This window comes from Ranitomeya variabilis, chromosome 1 (genome assembly GCF_051348905.1).
Source record: "Ranitomeya variabilis isolate aRanVar5 chromosome 1, aRanVar5.hap1, whole genome shotgun sequence".
Taxonomy (NCBI): domain Eukaryota; kingdom Metazoa; phylum Chordata; class Amphibia; order Anura; family Dendrobatidae; genus Ranitomeya; species Ranitomeya variabilis.
In genome coordinates, this window is record NC_135232.1 from 609638177 (window position 1) to 609665982 (window position 27806).

General features: G+C 45.3%; 1 protein-coding gene across 6 annotated transcripts in view; it reads left to right on the forward strand.

Annotated features, from left to right (window-relative positions):
• The window catches only part of SEMA4A (semaphorin 4A), a 116628-nt gene that overhangs the window by 68671 nt on the left and 20151 nt on the right, over nt 1-27806 (forward strand). For 3 of the 6 annotated variants that reach the window (XM_077260572.1, XM_077260569.1, XM_077260571.1), the window contains exons 2-3: nt 25527-25666; nt 27611-27771. In XM_077260572.1, coding sequence (XP_077116687.1) covers nt 25576-25666; nt 27611-27771 — 252 coding nt within the window. In that variant the 5' untranslated portion in view covers nt 25527-25575. Of the gene's footprint in view, nt 1-6013; nt 6130-13174; nt 13365-25526; nt 25667-27610; nt 27772-27806 lie in introns of those variants that run through there. The other 3 variants (XM_077260570.1, XM_077260568.1, XM_077260573.1) reach the window with 3 other exon arrangements.

A 27806-nucleotide genomic window follows, 5' to 3' on the forward strand; every position in this document is an offset into this window, starting at 1 on the left:
AGTACATCTCTCGGAACAGTGTCTGGGAGGCTGGGGTGGCTGCTGCACGCAATGTTCATCGTAAACAGATCAAGCAACTGACAATCTATGGATGGAAGGCTGCTGAGTGTTATCATAAAGAAAGGTGGCTATATTGGTCACTAATTTTGGGGGGGTTTGTTTTTGCATGTCAGAAATGTTTATTTCTAAATTTTGTGCAGTGATATTGGTTTGCCTGGTGAAAATAAACAAGTGAGATGGGAATATATTAGATTTTTATTAAGTTGCCTAATAATTCTGCCCAGTAATAGTTACCTGCACAAACAGATATCCTCCTAAGATAGCCAAATCTAAAAAAAAAACCCACTCCAACTTCCAAAAATATTAACCCCTTCCCGACCTGTGACACAGCGTATGCGTCATGAAAGTCGGTGCCAATCCGACCTGTGACGCATATGCTGTGTCACAGAATGATCGCGTCCCTGCAGATCGGGTGAAGGGGTTAACTCCCATTTTACCCGATCTGCAGGGACAGGGGGAGTGGTACTTCAGCCCAGGGGGGTGGCTTCACCCCCCCGTGGCTACGATCGCTCTGATTGGCTGTTGAAAGTGAAACTGCCAATCAGAGCGATTTGTAATATTTCACCTATGAAAATGGTGAAATATTACAATCCAGCCATGGCCGATGCTGCATTAGCATCTGCCATGGCTGGAGACCCCGATCTGCCCCCACCCCACCCCACCGATCACCTCCCCAGTCGTCCTTTTTGCCCCGATCTCCGTTCCGCTCCCCTCCTCCCTCCTGTCGGCTCCCCCGGTCCTCCTGTCCGCTCCCCATGTCCTCCGATCCCCCCCCCCCCCGTGTTCCAATCCCACCCCCCCATACTTACCTAGCTCCGATGTCCCTCCCGGTGTCCGCCGTCTTCTTCATTGGCGCCGCCATCTTGGAAAATGGCGGGCGCATGCGCAGTGCGCCCGCCGAATCTGCCAGCCGGCAGATTCGTTCCTGCACATTTTGGTCGCTGTGATAAGTTCTATTACAGCGATCAAAATAAAAAAAATAGTAAATAAATCCCCCCCCTTTATCACCCCCATAATAAAATATAGAAAATATAATTATTTTTATTGTTTTTCCATTAGGGTTAGGGGTAGGGTTAGGGGTAGGGTTGCACTTAGGGTTGCACTTAGGGTTGCACTTAGGGTTGCACTTAGGGCTAGGGTTGCACTTAGGGTTGCACTTAGGGTTGCACTTAGGGCTAGGGTTGCACTTAGGGTTGCACTTAGGGTTGCACTTAGGGTTGCACTTAGGGTTGCACTTAGGGCTAGGGTTGCACTTAGGGTTGCACTTAGGGTTGCACTTAGGGCTAGGGTTGCACTTAGAGTTGCACTTAGGGTTGCACTTAGGGTTGCACTTAGGGCTAGGGTTGCACTTAGGGTTGCACTTAGGGTTGCACTTAGGGCTAGGGTTGCACTTAGGGTTGCACTTAGGGTTGCACTTAGGGCTAGGGTTGCACTTAGGGTTGCACTTAGGGTTGCACTTAGGGCTAGGGTTGCACTTAGGGTTGCACTTAGGGCTAGGGTTGCACTTAGGGTTGCACTTAGGGTTGCACTTAGGGTTGCACTTAGGGCTAGGGTTGCACTTAGGGTTGCACTTAGGGCTAGGGTTGCACTTAGGGTTGCACTTAGGGCTAGGGTTGCACTTAGGGCTAGGGATGCACTTAGGGCTAGGGATGCACTTAGGGCTAGGGATGCACTTAGGGCTAGGGATGCACTTAGGGCTAGGGATGCACTTAGGGTTAGAATTAGGGTTAGAATTAGGGTTGGAATTAGGGTTAGAATTAGGCTATGTGCACACGGTGCGGATTTGGCTGCGGATCCGCAGCGGATTGGTCGCTGCGGATTCGTATCAGTTTTCCATCACGTTTACAGTACCACGTAAACCTATGGAAAACCAAATCCGCTGTGCCCATGGTGCGGAAAATACAGCGCGGAAACGCTGCGTTGTATTTTCCGCAGCATGTCAATTCTTTGTGCAATTCCGCAGCGTTTTACACCTGCTCCATAATAGGAATCCGCAGGTGAAATCCACACAAAAAACACTGGAAATCCGCGGTAAATCAGCAGGTAAAGCGCAGTGCGTTTTACCTGCAGATTTTTCAAAAACTGCGGAAAAATCCACACAAATCCGCAATGTGAGCACATAGCCTTAGGGTTAGGGTTGGAATTAGGGGTAAGACTAGGGTTAGGGGTGTGTTGGGGTTAGGGTTGTGGTTAGGGTTGGGATTAGAGTTAGGGGTGTGTTGGGGTTAGTGTTGGAGTTAGAATTGAGGGGTTTCCACTTTTTAGGCACATCAGGGGGTCTCCAAACGCGACACGGCGCCACCATTGATTCCAGCCAATCTTGCGTTGAAAAAGTAAAATGGTGCTCTCTCCCTTCCGAGCCCCGACGTGTGCCCAAACAGTGGTTTACCCCCACATATGGGGTACCAGCATACTCAGGAGAAACTGATCAACAACTTTTGGGGTCCAATTTCTCCTGTAACCCTTGGGAAAATAAAAAATTGCGAGCTAAAAAATTATTTTTGAGGAAAGAAAAATTATTTTTTATTTTCACAGCTCTGCGTTATAAACTTCTGTGAAGCACTTAGGGGTTCAAAGTGCTCACCACACATCTAGATAAGTTCCCTTGGGGGTTTAGTTTCCAAAATGGGGTCACTTGTGGGGGGTTTCTACTGTTTAGGCACATCAGGGGCTCTGCAAACGCAATGTGACGCCCGCAGAGCATTCCATCAAAGTCTGCATTTCAAAACATCACTACTTCACTTCCGAACCCCGACGTGTGCCCAAACAGTGGTTTACCCCCACATATGGGGTATCAGCGTACTCAGGAGAAACTGGACAACAACTCTTGGGGTCAAATTTCTCCTGTTACCCTTGGGAAAATAAAAAAATCAGGACTGAAAAATTTTTTTTTGAGGAAAGAATTTTTTTTTTTTATTTTCATGGCTCTGCGTTATAAACTTCTGTGAAGCACTTGGGGGTTCAAAGTGCTCACCACACATCTAGATTAGTTCCTTGGGAGGTCTAGTTTCCAAAATGGGGGCACTTATGGGGAAGCTCCAATGTTTAGGCACACAGGGGCTCTCCAAACGCGACATGGTGTCCGCTAATGATTGGAGCTAATTTTCCATTCAAAAAGCCAAATGGCGTGCCTTCCCTTCCAAGCCCTGCCGTGCACCCAAACAGTGGTTTACCCCCACATATGGGGTATCATCGTACTCAGGACAAACTGGACAACAACATTTGGGGTCCAATTTCTCCTGTTACCCTTGAGAAAATAAAAAATTCTGGGCTAAAAATCATTTTTGAGGAAAGAAAAATTATTTTTTATTTTCACGGCTCTGCGTTATAAACTTCTGTGAAGCACTTGTTGGTTTAAAGTGCTCACTATGCATCTAGATAAGTTCCTTGGGGGGTCTAGTTTCCAAAATGGGGTCACTTGTGGGGGAGCTCCAATGTTTAGGCACACAGGGGCTCTCCAAACGCGACATGGTGTCCGCTAACGATTGGAGCTAATTTTCCATTCAAAAAGTCAAATGGCGCGCCTTCCCTTCCGAGCCTTGTCATGCGCCCAAACAGTGGTTTACCCCCACATATGAGGTATCGGCGTACTCAGGAGAAATTGCCCAACAAATTTTAGGATCCATTTTATCCTGTCTCCCATGTGAAAATTAAAAAATTGAGGCTAAAAGAATTTTTTTGTGAAAAAAAAGTACTTTTTCATTTTTACGGATCAATTTGTGAAGCACCTGAGGGTTCAAAGTGCTCACTATGCATCTAGATAAGATCCTTGGGGGGTCTCCTTTCCAAAATGGGGTCACTTGTGGGGAAGCTCGAATGTTTAGGCACACAGGGGCTCTCCAAACGCGACATGGTGTCCGCTAACGATGGAGATAATTTTTCATTCAAAAAGTCAAATGGCGCTCCTTCCCTTCCGAGCCTTACCTTGTGCCCAAACAGTGGTTTACCCCCACATGTGAGGTATCAGTGTACTCAGGAGAAATTGCCCAACAAATTTTAGGATCCATTTTATCCTGTTGCCCATGTGAAAATTAAAAAATTGAGGCTAAAATAATTTTTTTGTGAAAAAAAAGTACTTTTTCATTTTTACGGATCAATTTGTGAAGCACCTGGGGGTTTAAAGTGCTCACTATGCATCTAGATAAGTTCCTTGGGGCGTCTAGTTTCCAAAATGGGGTCACTTGTGGGGGAGCTCCAATGTTTAGGCACACGGGGGCTCTCCAAACGCGACATGGTGTCCGCTAAAGATTGGAGCCAATTTTTCATTCAAAAAGTCAAATGGCGCTCCTTCCCTTCCGAGTTCTGCCGTGCGCCCAAACAGTGGTTTACCCCCACATATGAGGTATCAGCGTACTCAGAACAAATTGGACAACAACTTTCGTGGTCTACTTTCTCCTTTTACCCTTGGGAAAATAAAAAAATTGTTGCTAAACGATCATTTTTGTGACTAAAAAGTTAAATGTTCATTTTTTCCTTCCATGTTGCTTCTGCTGCTGTGAAACACCTGAAGGGTTAATAAACTTCTTGAATGTGGTTTTGAGCACCTTGAGGGGTGCAGTTTTTAGAATGGTGTCACTTTTGGGTATTTTCAGCCATATAGAACCCTCAAATTGACTTCAAATGTGAGGTGGTCCCTAAAAAAAATGGTTTTGTAAATTTTGTTGTAAAAATGAGAAATCACTGGTCAAATTTTAACCCTTATAACTTCCTAGCAAAAAAAAATGTTGTTTCCAAAATTGTGCTGATGTAAAGTAGACATGTGGGAAATGTTATTTATTAACTATTTTGTGTCACATAACTCTCTGGTTTAACAGAATAAAAATTCAAAATGTGAAAATTGCAAAATTTTCAAAATTTTCGCCAAATTTCCATTTTTTTCACAAATAAACGCAGAAATTATCGACCTAAATTTACCACTAACATGAAGCCCAATATGTCATGAAAAAGCAATCTCAGAATCGCTAGGATCCGTTGAAGCGTTCCCGAGTTATTACATCATAAAGGGACACTGGTCAGAATTGCAAAAAACGGCCAGGTCATTAAGGCCAAAATAAGCTGGGTCATGAAGGGGTTAAGCTTTGATATTCATGAGTCTTTTGGGTTGATTGAGAACATAGTTGTTGGTCAATAATAAAAAGAATCCTCTAAAATACAACTTGCCTAATAATTCTGCACACAGTGTATCTATTATCTATCTATCTAATCTATCTATTATCTATCTATTATCTATGTCTCCCGATGTCTGAGGTGACTCTCCCGGGCACAATTACGGGTGAGTGGTGGCAGTACTATGTGCCCGGTGCGGGTGTGTGGCGTGTTTATAGGATTACACAGCGTTTATAGCTGCGGCCCTGATCCTCCCCGTTGTTAACCCTTTCCCTGCTGTCCCGGTCATACCCTGGACTGTCGGATTCCCCCACCTTACTGTAGCCACTAGTGAGGCTTCTGCAGACTGTCAGGTCAGTACTTTCCGTCCCCACATGATGGGCTCCTGCTGCCCCTTTTTCTTATACTCTGTTTCTATTCCTCATCCTTTCCTTCCTCTCGGATTGCTGTCAGTGAATAGAGACACTTATTATTCACATTCAGTGGATGAAAACCTTTGTCCTGCACACACAGCTGATGGGCTCGTAGCAATGTGTCAGTGTGGGCATTTATCCGGTAAGACACTGACACAATGTAACAAACCATCAGCTGTGCCGGTCTAGGTCAGGATGGGTCTTCACTCTTCAGCTTTTCATTGTCAATAAGCAGAGAGGTTTTCAAACACGATTATCCACCTCCCAACCCTGAGCTGAGAGCTTCCAATGTACCGGGGTGCAGAGGCCACACACTGTCATCCCTCCGGTGTGGGACGCTGTGGGACTTGGGTGGGTGGAGCGCGGCTCCTTCCTGTCCACAGGTGAGGAGGAGGCGCTCGCCCTGTGGGTGTCACATTCCTGCTGCGCTATGTGGACTGTTTACGTAGAGTTTCAGTCAGTAAATGATTTCCGGACAGTTCATCAATGTGAGTCAATGAGGTGAAGATCCGCAGTCTGCCTGTGCCAGGCTCCTGACAACCGACACCAGGTAATGGAGAGGGAGAGGGAGGGTATCCTACTGTGCCAGGCTCCTGACAACTGACACCAGGTAATGGAGAGGGAGAGGGAGGGTATCCTACTGTGCCAGGCTCCTGACAACCGACACCAGGTAATGGAGAGGTAGAGGGAGGGTATCATACTGGGCCAGGCTCCTGACAACTGACACCAGGTAATGGAGAGGGAGAGGGAGGGTATCCTACTGTGCCAGGCTCCTGACAACCGACACCAGGTAATGGAGAGGTAGAGGGAGGGTATCCTACTGTGCCAGGCTCCTGACAACCGACACCAGGTAATGGAGAGGTAGAGGGAGGGTATCCTACTGTGCCAGGCTCTTGACAACTGACACCAGGTAATGGAGAGGTAGAGGGAGGGTATCCTACTGTGCCAGGCTCCTGACAACCGACACCAGGTAATGGAGAGGTAGAGGGAGGGTATCATACTGGGCCAGGCTCCTGACAACCAACGCCAGGTAATGTAAAGGTAGAGGGAGGGTATCCTACTGTGCCAGGCTCCTGACAACCGACACCAGGTAATGAAGAGGTAGAGGGAGGGTATCCTACTGTGCCAGGCTCCTGACAACCGACGCCAGGTAATGTAAAGGTAGAGGGAGGGTATCCTACTGTGCCAGGCTCCTGACAACCGACACCAGGTAATGTAAAGGTAGAGGGAGGGTATCCTACTGTGCCAGGCTCCTGACAACCGACACCAGGTAATGGAGAGGGAGAGGGAGGGTATCCTACTGTGCCAGGCTCCTGACAACCAACATCAGGTAATGGAGAGGTAGAGGGAGGGTATCCTACTGTGCCAGGCTCCTGACAACCGACACCAGGTAATGGAGAGGTAGAGGGAGGGTATCCTACTGTGCCAGGCTCCTGACAACCGACACCAGGTGATGGAGAGGTAGAGGGTGGGTATCCTACTGGACCAGGGTCCTGACAACCGACACCAAGTAATGGAGAGGGAGGGTATCCTACTGTGCCAGGCTCCTGACAACCGACACCAGGTAATGGAGAGGTAGAGGGAGGGTATCCTACTGTGCCAGGCTCCTGACAACCGACACCAGGTAATGGAGAGGGAGGGTATCCTACTGTGCCAGGCTCTTGACAACTGACACCAGGTAATGGAGAGGTAGAGGGAGGGTATCCTACTGTGCCAGGCTCCTGACAACCGACACCAGGTAATGGAGAGGGAGGGTATCCTACTGTGCCAGGCTCCTGACAACCGACACCAGGTAATGTAAAGGTAGAGGGAGGGTATCCTACTGTGCCAGGCTCCTGACAACCGACACCAGGTAATGGAGAGGGAGGGTATCCTACTGTGCCAGGCTCCTGACAACCAACACCAGGTAATGGAGAGGTAGAGGGAGGGTATCCTACTGTGCCAGGCTCCTGACAACCGACACCAGGTAATGGAGAGGTAGAGGGAGGGTATCCTACTGTGCCAGGCTCCTGACAACCGACACCAGGTGATGGAGAGGTAGAGGGTGGGTATCCTACTGGACCAGGGTCCTGACAACCGACACCAAGTAATGGAGAGGGAGGGTATCCTACTGTGCCAGGCTCCTGACAACCGACACCAGGTAATGGAGAGGTAGAGGGAGGGTATCCTACTGTGCCAGGCTCCTGACAACCGACACCAGGTAATGGAGAGGGAGAGGGAGGGTATCCTACTGTGCCAGGCTCTTGACAACTGACACCAGGTAATGGAGAGGTAGAGGGAGGGTATCCTACTGTGCCAGGCTCCTGACAACCGACACCAGGTAATGGAGAGGTAGAGGGAGGGTATCCTACTGTGCCAGGCTCCTGACAACCGACACCAGGTAATGGAGAGGTAGAGGGAGTGTATCCTATTGTGCTAGGCTCCTGACAACCGACACCAGGTAATGGTGAGGTGGAGGGAGGGTATCCTACTATGCCAGGCTCCTGACAACCGACACCAGGTAATGTAAAGGTAGAGGGAGGGTATCCTACTGTGCCAGGCTCCTGACAACCGACACCAGGTAATGGAGAGGGAGGGTATCCTACTGTGCCAGGCTCCTGACAACCAACACCAGGTAATGGAGAGGTAGAGGGAGGGTATCCTACTGTGCCAGGCTCCTGACAACCGACACCAGGTAATGGAGAGGTAGAGGGAGGGTATCCTACTGTGCCAGGCTCCTGACAACCGACACCAGGTGATGGAGAGGTAGAGGGTGGGTATCCTACTGGACCAGGGTCCTGACAACCGACACCAAGTAATGGAGGGAGAGGGTATCCTACTGTGCCAGGCTCCTGACAACAGACACCAGGTAATGGAGAGGTAGAGGGAGGGTATCCTACTGTGCCAGGCTCCTGACAACCGACACCAGGTAATGGAGAGGGAGGGTATCCTACTGTGCCAGGCTCCTGACAACTGACACCAGGTAATGGAGAGGTAGAGGGAGGGTATCCTACTGTGCCAGGCTCCTGACAACCAACACTAGGTAATTCAGAGGTAGAGGGAGGGTATCCTACTGTGCCAGGCTCTTGACAACTGACACCAGGTAATGGAGAGGTAAAGGGAGGGTATCCTACTGTGCCAGGGTCCTGACAACCGACACCAGGTAATGGTGAGGTGGAGGGAGGGTATCCTACTGTGCCAGGCTCCTGACAACCGACACCAGGTAATGTAAAGGTAGAGGGAGGGTATCCTACTGTGCCAGGCTCCTGACAACCGACACCAGGTAATGGAGAGGGAGGGTATCCTACTGTGCCAGGCTCCTGACAACCAACACCAGGTAATGGAGAGGTAGAGGGAGGGTATCCTACTGTGCCAGGCTCCTGACAACCGACACCAGGTAATGGAGAGGTAGAGGGAGGGTATCCTACTGGGCCAGGCTCCTGACAACCGACACCAGGTGATGGAGAGGTAGAGGGTGGGTATCCTACTGGACCAGGGTCCTGACAACCGACACCAAGTAATGGAGAGGGAGGGTATCCTACTGTGCCAGGCTCCTGACAACCGACACCAGGTAATGAAGAGGTAGAGGGAGGGTATCCTACTGTGCCAGGCTCCTGACAACCAACACTAGGTAATTCAGAGGTAGAGGGAGGGTATCCTACTGTGCCAGGCTCTTGACAACTGACACCAGGTAATGGAGAGGGAGAGGGTAGAAGGTTATTCAAACCGAGTTGGGTTTCTGACAACCTCACACTAGGATCACTCATAATAAGTTAAAGCAGTGCTATACTGTGTCTTTAAATATAATATGGCGCGTCTCTTTAAATGTAGCTTGGCAATGTATGTTGTTTTTTATTGTAATTTTTATTGAAATTTTTCAAATTTACAGTAAAAGAATAAATAATGAGGCATTTTAGATGTTTCACAATCATTTATAGGTTAACAATCAATCTTATACATAGGAATAGTTAAACATTTTCAAGTAGATAAAGAGTAACATTTTACAAATAAACACACAGCCTCAGACAAAAGGAAAGGGGGGAAATGATGTGGAATGTTACGACCTAGTTATAGCTATCTCATAGAGGTCATATATATAACATGGACCAAAAGGAATCCCAAGGAGACCAAACAATGTAAAATCTCTACAGTATTGTCCCTAAGGGCTGCCTGGTATTCAGAGTTCCTGATAGCTTTGATGCGAGAATATAGATCTAGTTGGGAAGCTGGAGAGGTTTTCTTCCAATGGCAGGCAATCACAAAGCGTGCTGCTGTTAACATATGTAAGAGCAATCTAATGGATCTCTAGGACATGAATTCAGGGAAAATATTTAATAGAAAGAGCTGATGACCTAATAGGAGATCTACTCCAAAAACTTGCTTAATGAGGAGATGGACTATCAGCCAGAACGGTTTAATCAGTGGACAGTCCCAAAAAATGTGAAATACAAAAGCTCTAGACAGGACGCAATGCCAGCAAAGGGAAGGAATAGATGGCTCCATTTTATGTAAAAGCTCAGGTGTATGCTACCAGAGCAATGTGTGTTGTTTAATGTGGTGATGTCTCTTTATATTTAAAAGGGGAAACCCCTATTTGAATACATTGACGATTATTTGTTGTGGGGTCTTTTAACGTTATGTGCGTTGTGTCCAGGGCCGGCGTCAGCACCCGTCACACCCGGGCAAGTGCCGGGGCCCTGAGCAGGCAGGGGACCCACTCGCCGTCAGGGACATTGGCGCGCTATAGTGCCGGCCCCCGCGAGTGGACCCCCCGCCTGCTCCGGGCCCCGGCACTTACGATACTTACTGTACCTCTCCCGGTTCCAGCGCTGCAGCGTCTTTTATCCTCTGACTGTGACGTTCAGGTCAGAGGACGCGATGACGTCACCAGTGCACGCCCTCTGCCTGAGCAGTCGCAGCACAGAGAGCAGGAAGATGCCGATGCTGAGGAGTCCAGAGCAGCATCAAGCAACGAGAGGTGAGTATTTCATTTTTTTTTTTCAGATTTGGAGCAATATATGGGGACCATCAGAAGGAGCCCATATATGGAGCATTATATGGGGCTAATTCTATATGGAGTATCTTATGAGGCCAATAATATAGGGAGCATCTTATGAAGCCAATTCTATAGGGAGCATTATATGGGGCCAATTTAATATGGAGAATCTTATGGGGCCAATTCAATATGGAGCAGTATATGGAGCCAATTACATATGGAGCAGTATATGGGGCCAATAATATTTGAAGCATCTTATGGGACTAATTATATATGGAGCATTATATGGGGCCCATTATACATGGAGCATCTTATGGGGCCAATTATTTTTGGAGCATTATATGTGACCCATTCTGTAAGGAGTATTATATGAGGCTCATTCTGTATGGAGCAATATATGGGAATCAGTATACTGTATGGGGCCAATCATATACTGTATGGAGCATTATATGAGGCCCATTATATATGGAGCAATAGATGGGGCCCATCATATACTGTATGGAGAATTATATGTGGCTCACTATACTGTATGCAGCATTATATGGGGTAAATTCCGTATGGAGCAATATATGCGGCTCATTCTGTATGGAGCACTCTGTGGTGCCCATTATACTGTATGGAGCATTATATGAGGCTCATTATTCTGTATGGAGCATAATATTGGGCTCATTTTTCTGTTTGGAGCACTATATGGGGCCATTATACTGTATGGGGCAATATATGGGGCTCATTATTCTGTATGGAGCAATATATGGGGCTCATTATTCTGTATAGAGGACTATACTGTCCGGTTTCTGAGCTAATGTAGAATGCACAATAGATATCACTCGTGTAATGTAAGAAGTGCAATCTTTGGCCCATTGTACTGTATGGAGCATTATATGAGGCTCATTATTCTGTATGGAGCATAATATTGGGCTCATTTTTCTGTTTGGAGCAATATATGGGGCTCATTATTCTGTATAGAGGACTATGTGGTGCCAATTATACTGTATGGAGCACTATATGGGGCCATTATACTGTATGGGGCAATATATGGGGCTCATTCTGTTTGGAGCAATATATGGGGCTCATTATTCTGTATAGAGGACTATGTGGTGCCAATTATACTGTATGGAGCACTATATGGGGCCATTATACTGTATGGGGCAATATATGGGGCTCATTATTCTGTTTGGAGCAATATATGGGGCTCATTATTCTGTATAGAGGACTATACTGTCCGGTTTCTGAGCTAATGTAGAATGCACAATAGATATCACTCGTGTAATGTAAGAAGTGCAATCTTTGGCCCATTGTACTGTATGGAGCATTATATGAGGCTCATTATTCTGTATGGAGCATAATATTGGGCTCATTTTTCTGTTTGGAGCAATATATGGGGCTCATTATTCTGTATAGAGGACTATGTGGTGCCAATTATACTGTATGGAGCACTATATGGGGCCATTATACTGTATGGGGCAATATATGGGGCTCATTATTCTGTTTGGAGCAATATATGGGGCTCATTATTCTGTATAGAGGACTATGTGGTGCCAATTATACTGTATGGAGCACTATATGGGGCAGTTATTCTGTATGGGGCAATATATGGGGCTCATTATTCTGTTTGGAGCAATATATGGGGCTCATTATTCTGTATAGAGGACTATACTGTCCGGTTTCTGAGCTAATGTAGAATTTTACAATAGATATCACTTGTGTAATGTAAGAAGTGCAATCTTTGGCATTGTACTATACCTATATTTCTCTGCCGTATCCGTGCATTATGAATTGTGGTATGTGTTAAAGGGGCCCGCCGGGACTCTTTCGCCCAGGGCCCATGAAAACCTGGAGCCAGCCCTGGTTGTGTCTATTACTTCTTTTGATGACATTCTGTCAGGGCATGCTGGGAGTTGTAGTTTTGCAACAGCCGGAATATCACAGGTATACAATTAGTTTTGCGGATAAATAGACATATGAGGTTCTGTCCTTTTATATCTTCCAGTATATTGTTATCGCAGGATGTGATCGCTGTCTGTGCGTTCTAATAATATGTGCTTGCTCTGTCCCTTTAATACAGGGGTCCCCAACTCCAGTCCTCAAGGCCCACCAACAGGTCATGTTTTCAGGATTTCCTTATAGTCTTGCCCAGGTGATAATTGCATCACCTGTGCAATAGAAAGGAAATACTGAAAACATGACCTGTTGGTGGGCCTTGAGGACTGGAGTTGGGGACCCCTGCTTTAATAGATGCACCCTCACCTTCTAATAAGTGCTCTGTTCCTTTAAATGACTGCTTCATTCACACTGACCATGTCCTGTCTATCCTGTAATGTGGCGCTGTCTTTTTAAATCTTGCTGAAGTAAATCCCTGCAGCGGCTCTTTAACAATGGCCGCTGTTCCTTGTAACGTGCCTGTTGCTTACATTTTCTATCTATGCCGTTTCTGCACGTTATTTCTCTTTAATCTCAGCAGCGTAGTACCGTCCCTTTAAATTATATAAAGTAGGGCTCGTAGTTTTAAATGATATAAAGTGGCTCTGTCCCTTTAAAACTTTTTCAACCAAGTATTTCTAGAGGTTTCCTTCGGTTATCTTATTTTGTGTGCGCTGTTCCTTTAAATAGTTCTGAAGTTGACAGTAGAGAGGGGTATTGTCGCTCAGGGTGTGTTTTTTGCCTGCTGTCCCTTTAAGAAGTGGCAGCCGCCCGGAGGCAGAGCTGTTGGGACTTGCTATGATCGCTCTTCCTCATTCCTCAGTCACACACACAGCGACAGCTCTGAGCAACGACCCCAGAGGAGAGGGCCCGGGGTCGGCACAGAGGAGGTGAGTACCCCCAGCCGGGCACCCCTGAGGACCAGGGACGGACACTGTACAGGGCCCCTGTGTAACGCCACTCTATGGCCCCTCATACTGCCCCATCTATGCTGCTCCAGGGCTGGTAGTGCCCCCAATGTGCACCCCAGTGCTGGGCACCGTAGCCATAGCCAGCACTACTGTGCCCAGCGTGGATGATGGGAGGTGGTGCTGTGGACCCTCCTCCGGCACGCAGTAAACAACAGAAGCATTGTGATTCCCAGCAGAGTATTACCCCTGACCCCATAGAGATGTGCAGAACATTGCGCTACCCCCTGCGGCATCCCGACAGATGCATGGCGATGTGTTCTGAAGGCTGTCACACCACCATTGGTCTGCAGAGCATTGCTCCTGTGGGTGATCTTTCCGCAGACCTCGCTGTGGAGTCCCATTATCTGGATTCCCATCAGTTTCCATCCTCATGTCTCAGCCTTCAGGGTCTTGTCTCAGTGCAGTGATACAGAGGGAGGGGGACATGGCTGATCAGTGTGATGAATGGTGACCCCAGGATGCGGTATATAGTGTCCTCTGTGTAGTGCGGAGCATCGTTCATGGGACAGAGAAATCCTGATATCAAAGTGCATGGAGCTGACAGCTCACGAATCACAGCAGAGTCATGTAACAACCACAAGTACCGATAAAATACTAAGGGTAAGTTCACACAGCGCGTTTTTTATGCTAATTTTCAGCTGCTTTTTAGGCTATGTGTACACGTCTAGGATTTTTGGCTTTTTTTAGCGTTTTTTTCGGCCTTTTTCTGCCAAAAAAGCGCTAAAAAAGCTTACTGTACATAAGCATCCCATAATTTTTAATGCATTCCGCATTTTTTGCGCACCTGCTGCGTTTTTTCCTGCGGCGGAATCGCATTCTGAAAAAAATGCAGCATGTTCATTCTTTGTGCGGAATCGCGGGGATTCCGCACACCTAGGAATGCATTGATCTGCTTACTTCCCACATAGGGCTATGCCCACCATGCGGGAAGTAAGCGGATCATGTGCGGTTGGTACCCAGGGTGGAGGAGAGGAGACTCTCCTCTAGGCCCTGGGACCCATATAATTGTTAAAAAAAAAGAATTAAAATAAAAAATCGTGATATTCTAACCTTCCGACGTCCCCGGCAGCGGAACGCATCCCAGGGATGCTTTGCCGCAATGACCTGTGATGACGTAGCGGTCTCGCGTGATGCTACGTCATCTGGGGTCATTGCCGCGAGGCATTACTGAGAACGGGAGCATTGCGAGGAGCGGGAACGCTGCCGGGGACGTTGCCGGGGACGTCGGAAGGTGAGAATATCACGATTTTTATTTATTTTTTTTAATCATTTTTAACATTAGATCTTTTACTATTGATGGTGCATAGGCAGCATCAATAGTAAAAAGTTGGTCACACTTGTCAAACACTATGTTTGACAAGTGTGACCAACCTGTCAATCAGTTTTCCAAGCGATGCTACAGATCGCTTGTAAAACACTAGTGTTTAGCAGGAATATGCATGCCAATTCTGCAACGTGTGCACATAGCCTTACAGTACCAGCAAAGCCTATGAGATTTCAGAAATCTCATGCACACACATTGGGTTTTTGTGTGATCAGTATTTTGTGCTTTGCTGCGTTTTTTTGACATAGGGCATGTCACTTCTTTCAGCATTTGTGCAGCGTTTTTCACCCATTGACTTGAATTGATGGTGAAAATACGCTGCAAATACGCAGGTTGACTTTTCTTGCGGTGTATTTGCTGCAGAAAAGTCAAGGACAGCAGGATGTGATCTCACACTCGGCTCTGCTACATCTAGATGGCAGGCTGCATGATGCGTTCATACAGCCTATCATCCAGCAGAGCGGACCCAAACCCCATTCACTTGAATGGGGGGGGCGACAACACAGTGTTTGACACGCTGTCATATGCATGACAGCGCGGCAACAACACTTCTGATCGGCCGCGGTTCCCATGCTGTCAAAAGACAGTGTGAGAGCTCAGCTGTAATCAGAGGTATAAACTTCACCTCTGATCACTGGTGTCAGCTGATGGGACTACTGCTCCCATCATCTGACACCTACAGCCGCTAATTACAGTGACAGCAGGAGCAGCGGATGGGAGTTTTCATCTGCCGCTCCTGCACTATAAATAAATAAACGGCGTGGGTTCCCCCCTAATTTTGATAACCAGCCAGACAAAACTCACAGCTGGGGACTGCAACCCCCAGCTGTGTGCTACAACAAGGCTAGTTATCAAGAATGGAGGGGTCCTCACGCTTTTTAAAAAAAATTATTTAAATCATTTAAAAAAACGGCGTGGGGTCCCCCTCATTTTTGACAACCAGCCTTACTAAAGCTCACAGCTGGGGGCTGGTATTCTCAGGATGGTAAGGGGCCAGTGATATAGCCCCCTAGCCTAAAAATAGCAGCCCGCAGCTGCCCAGAATTCTGGCGCTTTGCCCGCCTCTTCCCACTTGCCCTGTAGCAGTGGCAAGCGGAGTAATGAGGGGTTAATGTCACCTTGACATTGTAAGGTGACATTAAGTCGGCTTAGGCTTCTTTCACATTTCCATCGGTACGGGGCTGTCATGAAGCGTCGGCGCTACGTACCAACGGAAGTGTGTGCTATCACATTTCTGTCAGACTGCAGGGTGAGGAAAGATCGTGAGAGCGATATTTCCTGCTGGGCATGCGCAGTCTGAAACACTGGATGTGAAAGTTTTTCTGTGATGACAGTCCGCCAAAACCCGACGCAACCAGTGCACGACGGACGCAACGTGTGGCCATACGTCACGATCTGTTGGCAATACAAGTCTATGGGAAAAAAACGCATCCTGCGGGCAAATTTGCAGGATGCGTTTTTTTCCCAAAACGACACATTGTGACTGATTAAAAAAAACGGAAATGTGAAAGTAGCCTTAGTAATGGAGAGGCGTCAATAAGACACCTATCCATTGCTAATCCTATATTAATTAAAGGGTTAAATAAACACACACACATGCAGAAAAAAATATTTTAATGAAATAAAACACCAAACAGTTTTGACCTTCTTTTTATGGTTCTGCCATTCCAAAGCGAAGCCCTTGATCTTCTGTAATAAAAATAAAATAAAAAAGCAAAAGTATACTCCCTGATCCGTCGTAGTCCAATATAACGAGTGTCCCACGCAATATCTGGGGGAGATAAAGCTTAACTTCTGCACCATGGGAAAATGCCAGGGAATAGGATACCGCAGGTAATGTATCTATTCTATTCCATCTATTCATTCTATCTATTCTATAAATCTATCTATACTATATGTAGAATTCAAAAAAGAAGGCAACACTCCATTTCCTTAGTAAGTGTGCAGGATTTATTCAGACCCATTTGTCTGGGCAACGTTTCGGCTCCTAATGAGCCTTTCTCAAGCAATGGGTACAACACCATAGTGCATATATATAAGTTTTTTAAAACAATCCTTAATTACAGCCACTTGTGATCAATAAAGTGCAGTGCATTGCAATATTTTCCATGTGCTCTATAATTTATCTGACAATACATTTCATAAAGTGCATATGTGCATATGTGCAATAATATTTCTTTTATGTTTATGTAGCCAAACCTTATAGTGTATAACTTATTAGCCATATTATTTACATATTTCATTCAGTCTTACCGCTGAAGCAACCTGCTACTAATGGAGGACAACATCATGTTTTTCGGCGTTCCTCTGTATCTACAGCGCATGTCTGGCGCATCATATCCCTATGCCGGACTGTAGACCAATCTCATGTAGCCATGGGCCGGCGCATAGGCATTAGCGCTGAATTCCGCTATCTTTGTAGTGGCATATCTCTCTCACTTGTATAAACATCCAGCGTCATTACTCTGACTGGCGCATGCGCATAAGCGCCAAGCAATGCCATCTTAATTATAAGTTATTTTCTCATCGCGCCCTAGTTGGCTCATGATCTGCAGTAACGTTACGTAAAGTAACTATATGTATGTATACTATTATGTATATCTATGTATTCATTCTATCTACAGGAAGTTGTTTTTTTTCTCTGTGTGCACTCAACTTTATTGGCATGCAGAAAGAGAAAAAAACGCATGAAAAAATGCACAAAAACGCGGCAAAACCGCAGCTAAAAACACACCAAAAACACACCTAAACCTCAGTTTTTGGCCCAGCTTTTTTCCTGCCAAGATGATCAGGTTTTGCTGCAGAAAAAAATGCAGCAAAAACACCCTGTGTGAACTTACCCTTCATCTTTCCTACTGGTGGGGTCCCCGAATACATGTTACAGGACTTATCGAATTACCTCCTATATTATACTCCAGAGCTGCGCTCATTATTCTGCTGGTGAAGTCACTGTGCACATACATTACATTACTGATCCTGTACTGATCCTGAGTTACATCCTGTATTATACCCCAGAGCTGCACTCACTATTCTGCTGCTGCAGTCACTGTGTACATACATTACATTACTGATCCTGAGTTATATCCTGTATTATACTCCAGAGCTGCACTCACTATTCTGCTGGTGCAGTCCCTGTGTACATACAGTACATTACTGATCCTGAGTTACATTCTGTATTATACTCCAGAGCTGCACTCACTATTCTGCTGGTGCAGTCCCTGTGTACATACAGTACATTACTGATCCTGTGTTACATCCTGTATTATACCCCAGAGCTGCACTCACTATTCTGCTGGTGCAGTCACTGTGTACATACATTACATTACTGATCCTGTACTGATCCTGAGTTACATCCTGTATTATATCCCAGAGCTGCACTCACTATTCTGCTGGTGCAGTCACTGTGTACATACATTACATTACTGATCCTGTACTGATCCTGAGTTACATCCTGTATTATACCCCAGAGCTGCACTCACTATTCTGCTGGTGGAGTCACAGTGTACATACATTACATTACTGATCCTGTACTGGTCCTGAGTTACATCCTGTACTATACTCCAGAGCTGCACTCACTATTCTGTTAAATTTCATTTATTCATCTCATTATCCATCTCTTGTCTGGCCATTTGACTCTTCATAGGTCTGTGTGGACTGACAGGTGCAGCTCTATGGATCAGCGAAAATGCGTCTTATACAGCGCACAGTACCTCCTCCTCCACACAACACCTGGGAAGTTTGCATTATTTGAAAGGGAAATATTGATGTATTCTAAGTGAAGTGGAAAGGGATTGAGGAGCTAACTTCACTGAGCTTACAACCCCTTGCCCTGGTAAATCTCCATTCTTATCTTACACTGCACAGTACCACTCTCCTGTCCTGTATACTGGGTGTAATTCTCAGTATCTGTATTATTCTGTATATATACACTGCACAGTACCACTTCTCCTGTCCTGTATACTGGGTGTAATTCTCAGTATCTGTATTATTCTGTATATATACACTGCACAGTACCACTTCTCCTGTCCTGTATACTGGGTGTAATTCTCAGTATCTGTATTATTCTGTATATATACACTGCACAGTACCACTTCTCCTGTCCTGTATACTGGGTGTAATTCTCAGTATCTGTATTATTCTGTATATATACACTGCACAGTACCACTTCTCCTGTCCTGTATACTGGGTGTAATTCTCAGTATCTGTATTATTCTGTATATATACACTGCACAGTACCACTTCTCCTGTCCTGTATACTGGGTGTAATTCTCAGTATATGTATTATTCTGTATATATACTCTGCACAGTACCACTTCTCCTGTCCTGTATACTGGGTGTAATTCTCAGTATCTGTATTATTCTGTATATACACTGCACAGCACCACTTCTCCTGTCCTGTATACCGGGTGTAATTCTCAGTATCTGTATTATTCTGTATATATACACTGCACAGTACCACTTCTCCTGTCCTGTATACTGGGTGTAATTCTCAGTATCTGTATTATTCTGTATATATACACTGCACAGCACCACTTCTCCTGTCCTGTGTACTGGGTGTAATTCTCAGTATCTGTATTATTCTGTATATATATACACTGCACAGTACCACTTCTCCTGTCCTGTATACTGGGTGTAATTCTCAGTATCTGTATTATTCTGTATATATACACTGCACAGTACCACTTTTCCTGTCCTGTATACTGGGTGTAATTCTCAGTATCTGTATTATTCTGTATATATACAATGCACAGTACCACTTCTCCTGTCCTGTATACTGGGTGTAATTCTCAGTATCTGTATTATTCTGTATATATACAATGCACAGTACCACTTCTCCTGTCCTGTATACTGGGTGTAATTCTCAGTATCTGTATTATTCTGTACATATACCCTGCACAGTACCACTTCTCCTGTCCTGTATACTGGGTGTAATTCTCAGTATCTGTATTCTGTATATATACACTGCACAGTACCACTTCTCCTGTCCTGTATACTGGGTGTAATTCTCAGTATCTGTATTATTCTGTATATATACACTGCACAGTACCACTTCTCCTGTCCTGTATACTGGGTGTGATTCTCAGTATCTGTATTGTTCTGTATATATACACTGCACAGTACCACTTCTCCTGTCCTGTATACTGGGTGTAATTCTCAGTATCTGTATTGTTCTGTATATATACACTGCACAGTACCACTTCTCCTGTCCTGTATACTGGGTGTAATTCTCAGTATCTGTATTATTCTGTATATACAGGTCCTTCTCAAAAAATTAGCATATAGTGTTAAATTTCATTATTTACCATAATGTAATGATTACAATTAAACTTTCATATATTATAGATTCATTATCCACCAACTGAAATTTGTCAGGTCTTTTATTGTTTTAATACTGATGATTTTGGCCTACAACTCCTGATAACCCAAAAAACCTGTCTCAATAAATTAGCATATCAAGAAAAGGTTCTCTAAACGACCTATTACCCTAATCTTCTGAATCAACTAATTAACTCTAAACACATGCAAAAGATACCTGAGGCTTTTAAAAACTCCCTGCCTGGTTCATTACTCAAAACCCCCATCATGGGTAAGTCTAGCGACCTGACAGATGTCAAGAAGGCCATAATTGACACCCTCAAGCAAGAGGGTAAGACCCAGAAAGAAATTTCTCAACAAATAGGCTGTTCCCAGAGTGCTGTATCAAGGCACCTCAATGGTAAGTCTGTTGGAAGGAAACAATGTGGCAGAAAACGCTGTACAACGAGAAGAGGTGACCGGACCCTGAGGAAGATTGTGGAGAAGGACCGATTCCAGACCTTGGGGAACCTGAGGAAGCAGTGGACTGAGTCTGGTGTGGAAACATCCAGAGCCACCGTGCACAGGCGTGTGCAGGAAATGGGCTACAGGTGCCGCATTCCCCAGGTAAAGCCACTTTTGAACCATAAACAGCGGCAGAAGCGCCTGACCTGGGCTACAGAGAAGCAGCACTGGACTGTTGCTAAGTGGTCCCAAGTACTTTTTTCTGATGAAAGCAAATTTTGCATGTCATTCGGAAATCAAGGTGCCAGAGTCTGGAGGAAGACTGGGGAGAAGGAAATGCCAAAATGCCTGAAGTCCAGTGTCAAGTACCCACAGTCAGTGGTGTGGGGTGCCATGTCAGCTGCTGGTGTTGGTCCACTGTGTTTCATCAAGGGCAGGGTCAATGCAGCTAGCTATCAGGAGATTTTGGAGCACTTCATGCTTCCTGGCACCTGCTCACAGTGCCAAAACCACTGGTAAATGGTTTACTGACCATGGTATTACTGTGCTCAATTGGCCTGCCAACTCTCCTGACCTGAACCCCATAGAGAATCTGTGGGATATTGTGAAGAGAAAGTTGAGAGACGCAAGACCCAACACTCTGGATGAGCTTAAGGCCGCTATTGAAGCATCCTGGGCCTCCATAACATCTCAGCAGTGTCACAGGCTGATTGCCTCCATGCCACGCCGCATTGAAGCAGTCATTTCTGCCAAAGGATTCCCGACCAAGTATTGAGTGCATAACTGAACATTATTATTTGATGGTTTTTTTGTTTGTTATTAAAAAACACTTTTATTTGATTGGACGGGTGAAATATGCTAATTTATTGAGACAGGTTTTTTGGGTTATCAGGAGTTGTAGGCCAAAATCATCAGTATTAAAACAATAAAAGACCTGACAAATTTCAGTTGGTGGATAATGAATCTATAATATATGAAAGTTTAATTGTAATCATTACATTATGGTAAATAATGAAATTTAACACTATATGCTAATTTTTTGAGAAGGACCTGTATACACTGCACAGTACCACTTCTCCTGCCCTGTATACTGGGTGTAATTCTCAGTACCTGTATTATTCTGTATATATCCTGCACAGTACCACTTCTCCTGCCCTGTATACTGGGTGTAATTCTCAGTACCTGTATTATTCTGTATATATCCTGCACAGTACCACTTCTCCTGTCCTGTATACTGGGTGTAATTCTCAGTATCTGTATTATTCTGTATATATACACTGCACAGTACCACTTCTCCTGTCCTGTATACTGGGTGTAATTTTCAGTATCTGTATTATTCTGTATATATACCCTGCACAGTACCACTTCTCCTGTCCTGTATACTGGGTGTAATCCTCAGTATCTGTATTATTCTGTATATATACACTGCACAGTACCACTTCTCCTGTCCTGTATACTGGGTGTAATTCTCAGTATCTGTATTATTCTGTATATATACACTGCACAGTACAACTTCTCCTGTCCTGTATACTGGGTGTAATTCTCAGTATCTGTATTATTCTGTATATATACACTGCACAGTACCACTTCTCCTGCCCTGTATACTGGGTGTAATTCTCAGTACCTGTATTATTCTGTATATATCCTGCACAGTACCACTTCTCCTGCCCTGTATACTGGGTGTAATTCTCAGTACCTGTATTATTCTGTATATATCCTGCACAGTACCACTTCTCCTGTCCTGTATACTGGGTGTAATTCTCAGTATCTGTATTATTCTGTATATATACACTGCACAGTACCACTTCTCCTGTCCTGTATACTGGGTGTAATTTTCAGTATCTGTATTATTCTGTATATATACCCTGCACAGTACCACTTCTCCTGTCCTGTATACTGGGTGTAATCCTCAGTATCTGTATTATTCTGTATATATACACTGCACAGTACCACTTCTCCTGTCCTGTATACTGGGTGTAATTATCAGTATATGTATTATTCTGTATATATACACTGCACAGTACCACTTCTCCTGTCCTGTATACTGGGTGTAATTCTCAGTATCTGTATTATTCTGTATATATACACTGCACAGTACCACTTCTCCTGTCCTGTGTACTGTGTGTAATTCTCAGTATCTGTATTATTCTGTATATATACACTGCACAGTACCACTTCTCCTGTCCTGTGTACTGGGTGTAATTCTCAGTATCTGTATTATTCTGTATATACCCTGCACAGTACCACTTCTCCTGTCCTGTATACTGGGTGTAATTCTCAGTATCTGTATTATTCTGTATATACACTGCACAGTACCACTTCTCCTGTCCTGTATACTGGGTGTAATTCTCAGTATCTGTATTATTCTGTATATACACTGCACAGTACCACTTCTCCTGTCCTGTATACTGGGTGTAATTCTCAGTACCTGTATTATTCTGTATATATACACTGCACAGTACCACTTCTCCTGTCCTGTATACTGGGTGTAATTCTCAGTATCTGTATTATTCTGTATATATACACTGCACAGTACCACTTCTCCTGTCCTGTATACTGGGTGTAATTCTCAGTATCTGTATATATACGCTGCACAGTACCTCTTCTCATATTTGCCATATTCTCTATATATTTATTACTCGGCACATTTTTATTCTCTGCTGGTTTTTTCCTGTGCGGTTAGAGTGGTGGCGCACTGTACTAATAATATGCATATGCATATGTTATATATAGCGAAGGAGACTTGATAGTATGAGCGGTGGATTCTGGTGTCAGTTTTTGGACCGCAGCACATCACTATCACAACTCGTCTAGTTACACTACTGCACAACTCTTTCCTGGGGTCCTTACTGGCATAGCCACTGGTTCGGCAGTGATATGGGATTGGGTTAAAGCGAGAGAGGAATAATTTTGCATCTCCGTCTGGTAGAAGCAGGTGACTGATTATTTGGTCACCACAACAGCTCACACATGGGTTGTCACCCAAAGCTTTGTGTCAAAAGCACAGGATGGAGGTGGGGGAACGTCTGCAAATGTCACATCTATTCAGAATGAAACCACAAGAGCTTTAAGTGGAAAGTAATAAAAAAAAAAGAGGAAAGAAGGGGCTAAACGAGGGTGCTTGGCGTCAGATTAAAGTGATGTGAGCATGAGTCAAAGTGAGAAAGTATTTGAGCGGGGTACGGATTATTATATGAGCACAATGTGCTGTAGTATTTTGGTAGTGTATGGAGTATTACATGGGCACTCCAAGGGGTAGTATTTTGGTAGTGTTATATGTACACCGTGTGCGGTAGTATTTTGGTAGTGTATGGAGTATTACATGGGCACCCCAAGGGGTAGTATTTTGGTAGTGTTATATGTACACCGTGTGCGGTAGTATTTTGGTAGTGTATGGAGTATTACATGGGCACTCCAAGGGGTAGTATTTTGGTAGTGTTATATGTACACCGTGTGCGGTAGTATTTTGGTAGTGTATGGAGTATTACATGGGCACTCCAAGGGGTAGTATTTTGGTAGTGTTATATGTACACCGTGTGCGGTAGTATTTTGGTAGTGTATGGAGTATTACATGGGCACCCCAAGGGGTAGTATTTTGGTAGTGTTATATGTACACCGTGTGCGGTAGTATTTTGGTAGTGTATGGAGTATTACATGGGCACCCCAAGGGGTAGTATTTTGGTAGTGTTATATGTACACCGTGTGCGGTAGTATTTTGGTAGTGTATGGAGTATTACATGGGCACCACAAGGGGTAGTATTTTGGTAGTGTTATATAGACACCGTGCATGTAAGTATGTGGGTACACTATTATATGGGCACCACATCTGGTAGTACAATGTTGCACGCTCCCCTCCCCCACTGTATAAACTTCTTTACGGGAAACCACTGTGGAACTGCAGTGACGTCACTGATACTAGGAAAACGGAGCCATATAACCAGAGTCTGCCCTCCGCTCCTTCCCCATTATGAGACCTGTAGGCCACCGTTAGGGAAGTTGTGGTCAGTGTCAGACACGATTTCAACATCATAGTGAATGTAAATGAGGAAAAGTCTCCGGATCAGGCCAGTGCCGCCATAATGGTGCCAGACATACCCACACTGTTGCTGGGTGCAATCATTGGTTATCACATAACTATTTGACCTGGTGTCGTAACATAAGGGGTCCGGATATAACTGACGCACAGTCGCCTCCAATCACGGTGATTCCACATGATAATGTCACCAGGGTCTCGATAACATTTCCCATAATCCTTTGCAGCGACACCTACATATAACTTATTATTGCCGCCTCATCCTCCATGTGTGTTATATTGTACAGGCGCCTGACATCTAAACACAGAACTGGAGAATCTTCCAACATCCGCTCTAAAGAGGAATCGAATGGCTTCCTTCCCCATTTACATGAATAACAGCAAAACAAACCTGCAGAGCATTGCGCCACTGAATAACACATACATATACATCTGTAAGGCTATGTGCGCACGTTGCGGAATGTGGTGCAGAATTTTCTGCACAAAATCCGCATCTCCTGGCAGAAACCGCAGGTGCAGATTTGCCGTGGATTTTGTGCGGTTTTTATGTGGAATTGATGCGGATTTTGTGCGGATTTTATGCGTTTTTTACCACTACGGGTTTCTATAATGGAGGGGTGCAGAAACGCTGCAGTTCCGCACAAAAGAAGTGGCATGCACTTCTTTTACATCCGCAGCGTTTCCGCACAGATTTTTCTGCACCATTGGCACAGCTTTTTTTTCCCCATTGATTTACATTTTACTGTAAATCACAGTGCGGATCTGCAGCGTTTCTGCGCGGAAAAATCCACTGCAGATCCGCACTAAATCCACATCGTGTGCACATAGCCTTAAGGAGAGGTTCAATGCTATGTAGAACATTTCCTCTACATCCTGACAGATACATTGTGATATATGGTATTCTGCAGATATGGAGCAACTATGGCCTAAGGGGTCGCTTACTTTCTTCTCTCTCTTTTCGCAGATCTTGGCCATAAGCAATACTTGGGGCCTGTGATCGTCTTCTTGTCGTCATGCCTCGCTGGGTGGTCGGTCAGTGGTTGGCATTGGTACTGCTGTTGTATGTTGATGCAGAGCCTGTGCCCAGGATCACATTCCAGCGGGGTAAGTGGCCCTTCTGGTTCCTGTGAAGCTGAGTGACAACCAATATGGCCTTGGGGACTGTTTCCCTTGAGGACGAGGTCTCTTAGGGACTGTTTCCCTTGGGGACTAGGTCTCTTAGGGACTGTTTCCTTTGAGGACTAGGTATCTTAGGGACTGTTTCCCTTGAGGACTAGGTCTCTTGAGGACTGTTTCCCTTGAGGACTAGGTCTCTTAGGAACTGTTTCCCTTGAAAACTATGTCTCTTGGGGACTGTTTCTCTTGAGGACTTGGTCTCTTGGGGACTGTTTCTCTTGAGGACTAGGTCTCTTGGGGACTGTTTCTCTTGAGGACTAGGTCTCTTGGGGACTATTTCTCTTGAGGACTAGGTCTCTTGGGGACTGTTTCCCTTGAGGATTAGGTCTCTTGGGGACTGTTTCCCTTGAGGATTAGGTCTCTTGGAGACTGTTTCCCTTGAGGACTTATTCTCTTGAGGACTGTTTCCCTTGGGGACTAGGTCTCTTAGGGACTGTTTCTTTTGAGGACTAGGTATCTTAGGGACTGTTTCCCTTGAGGACTAGGTCTCTTGAGGACTGTTTCCCTTGAAGACTAGGTCTCTTAGGGACTGTTTCCCTTGAAAATTAGGTCTTTTAGGGACTGTTTCCCTTGACGACTAGGTCTCTTTTGGAATGTTTCCCTTGAAAACTATGTCTCTTGGGGACTGTTTCCCTTGAGGACTTGGTCTCTCGGGGACTGTTTCTCTTGAGGACTAGGTCTCTTGGGGACTGTTTCCCTTGAGGACTTGGTCTCTTGGAGATTGTTTCCCTTGAGGACTTAGTCTCTTGTGGACTATTTCCCATGAGGACTAGGTCTCTTGTGGACTAGGTCTCTTAGGGACTGTTTCCCTTGAGGACTAGGTCTCTTAGGGACTGTTTCCCTTGAAAAGTAGGTCTCTTAGGGACTGTTTCCCTTGACTACTAGGTCTCTTAGGAACTGTTTCCCTTGAAAACTATGTCTCTTGGGGACTGTTTCTCTTGAGGACTTGGTCTCTTGGGGACTAGGTCTCTTGATGATTAGGTCTCTTGGGGACTGTTTCCCTTGAGGACTTGGTCTCTCGGGGACTGTTTCTCTTGAGGACTAGGTCTCTTGGGGACTGTTTCCCTTGAGGACTTGGTCTCTTGGAGATTGTTTCCCTTGAGGACTTAGTCTCTTGTGGACTATTTCCCATGAGGACTAGGTCTCTTGTGGACTAGGTCTCTTAGGGACTGTTTCCCTTGAGGACTAGGTCTCTTGAAGACTGTTTCCCTTGAGGACTAGGTCTCTTAGGGACTGTTTCCCTTGAAAAGTAGGTCTCTTAGGGACTGTTTCCCTTGACTACTAGGTCTCTTAGGAACTGTTTCCCTTGAAAACTATGTCTCTTGGGGACTGTTTCTCTTGAGGACTTGGTCTCTTGGGGACTAGGTCTCTTGATGATTAGGTCTCTTGGGGACTGTTTCCCTTGAGGACGAGGTCTCTTGAGGACTGTTTCCCTTGGGGACTAGGTTTCTTAGGGACTGTTTCCGTTGAGGACTAGGTATCTTACCGTTGAGGGACTATTCTTCATATGGAATGTTTCTCTGGAAGACTATTTCTCAGAAAAACTGAGAGAAAACTAATATTGCAGCTCTCACTGAGGTGGTCTCCCTGATTCTCCAGAAGCAGAAGCAGACATGACTTATACTTACTGGAAGATTCCTTTTGACTCTGATACTAGAAGTGATCAGAGACTCAGGTCCCATCACCCGCAGAAAGTCCCTGGAGAACAAGCAGAACAGGTTGTGCCATGTGATATTTCACCGCAGGGTCATGTCGGTTTCCTATGTAAAGTTTGTAAAGTTGATAAACATGTGACTGAGTCTGTCCACTCCCTCCCCTGGGTCACTACAGACAAGTGTCATTATTGTAATACCTCTGCTACCTGTGTCTTAGGTGACCCATCCAGATCAGTCAACATCTTTAGTAGAAGTGACATCCAGCACTATGATCGCCTGCTCCTCTCAGAGGACAAGGAGACGCTGTATGTGGGTGCCAGGGACAACATCCTTGCCTTCAGCATGAAGGACCCGCGGAACATTCAGCTGACAGGAGAGGTAAGACCCTTACGTTCAATGAGAGAACAGTGCCT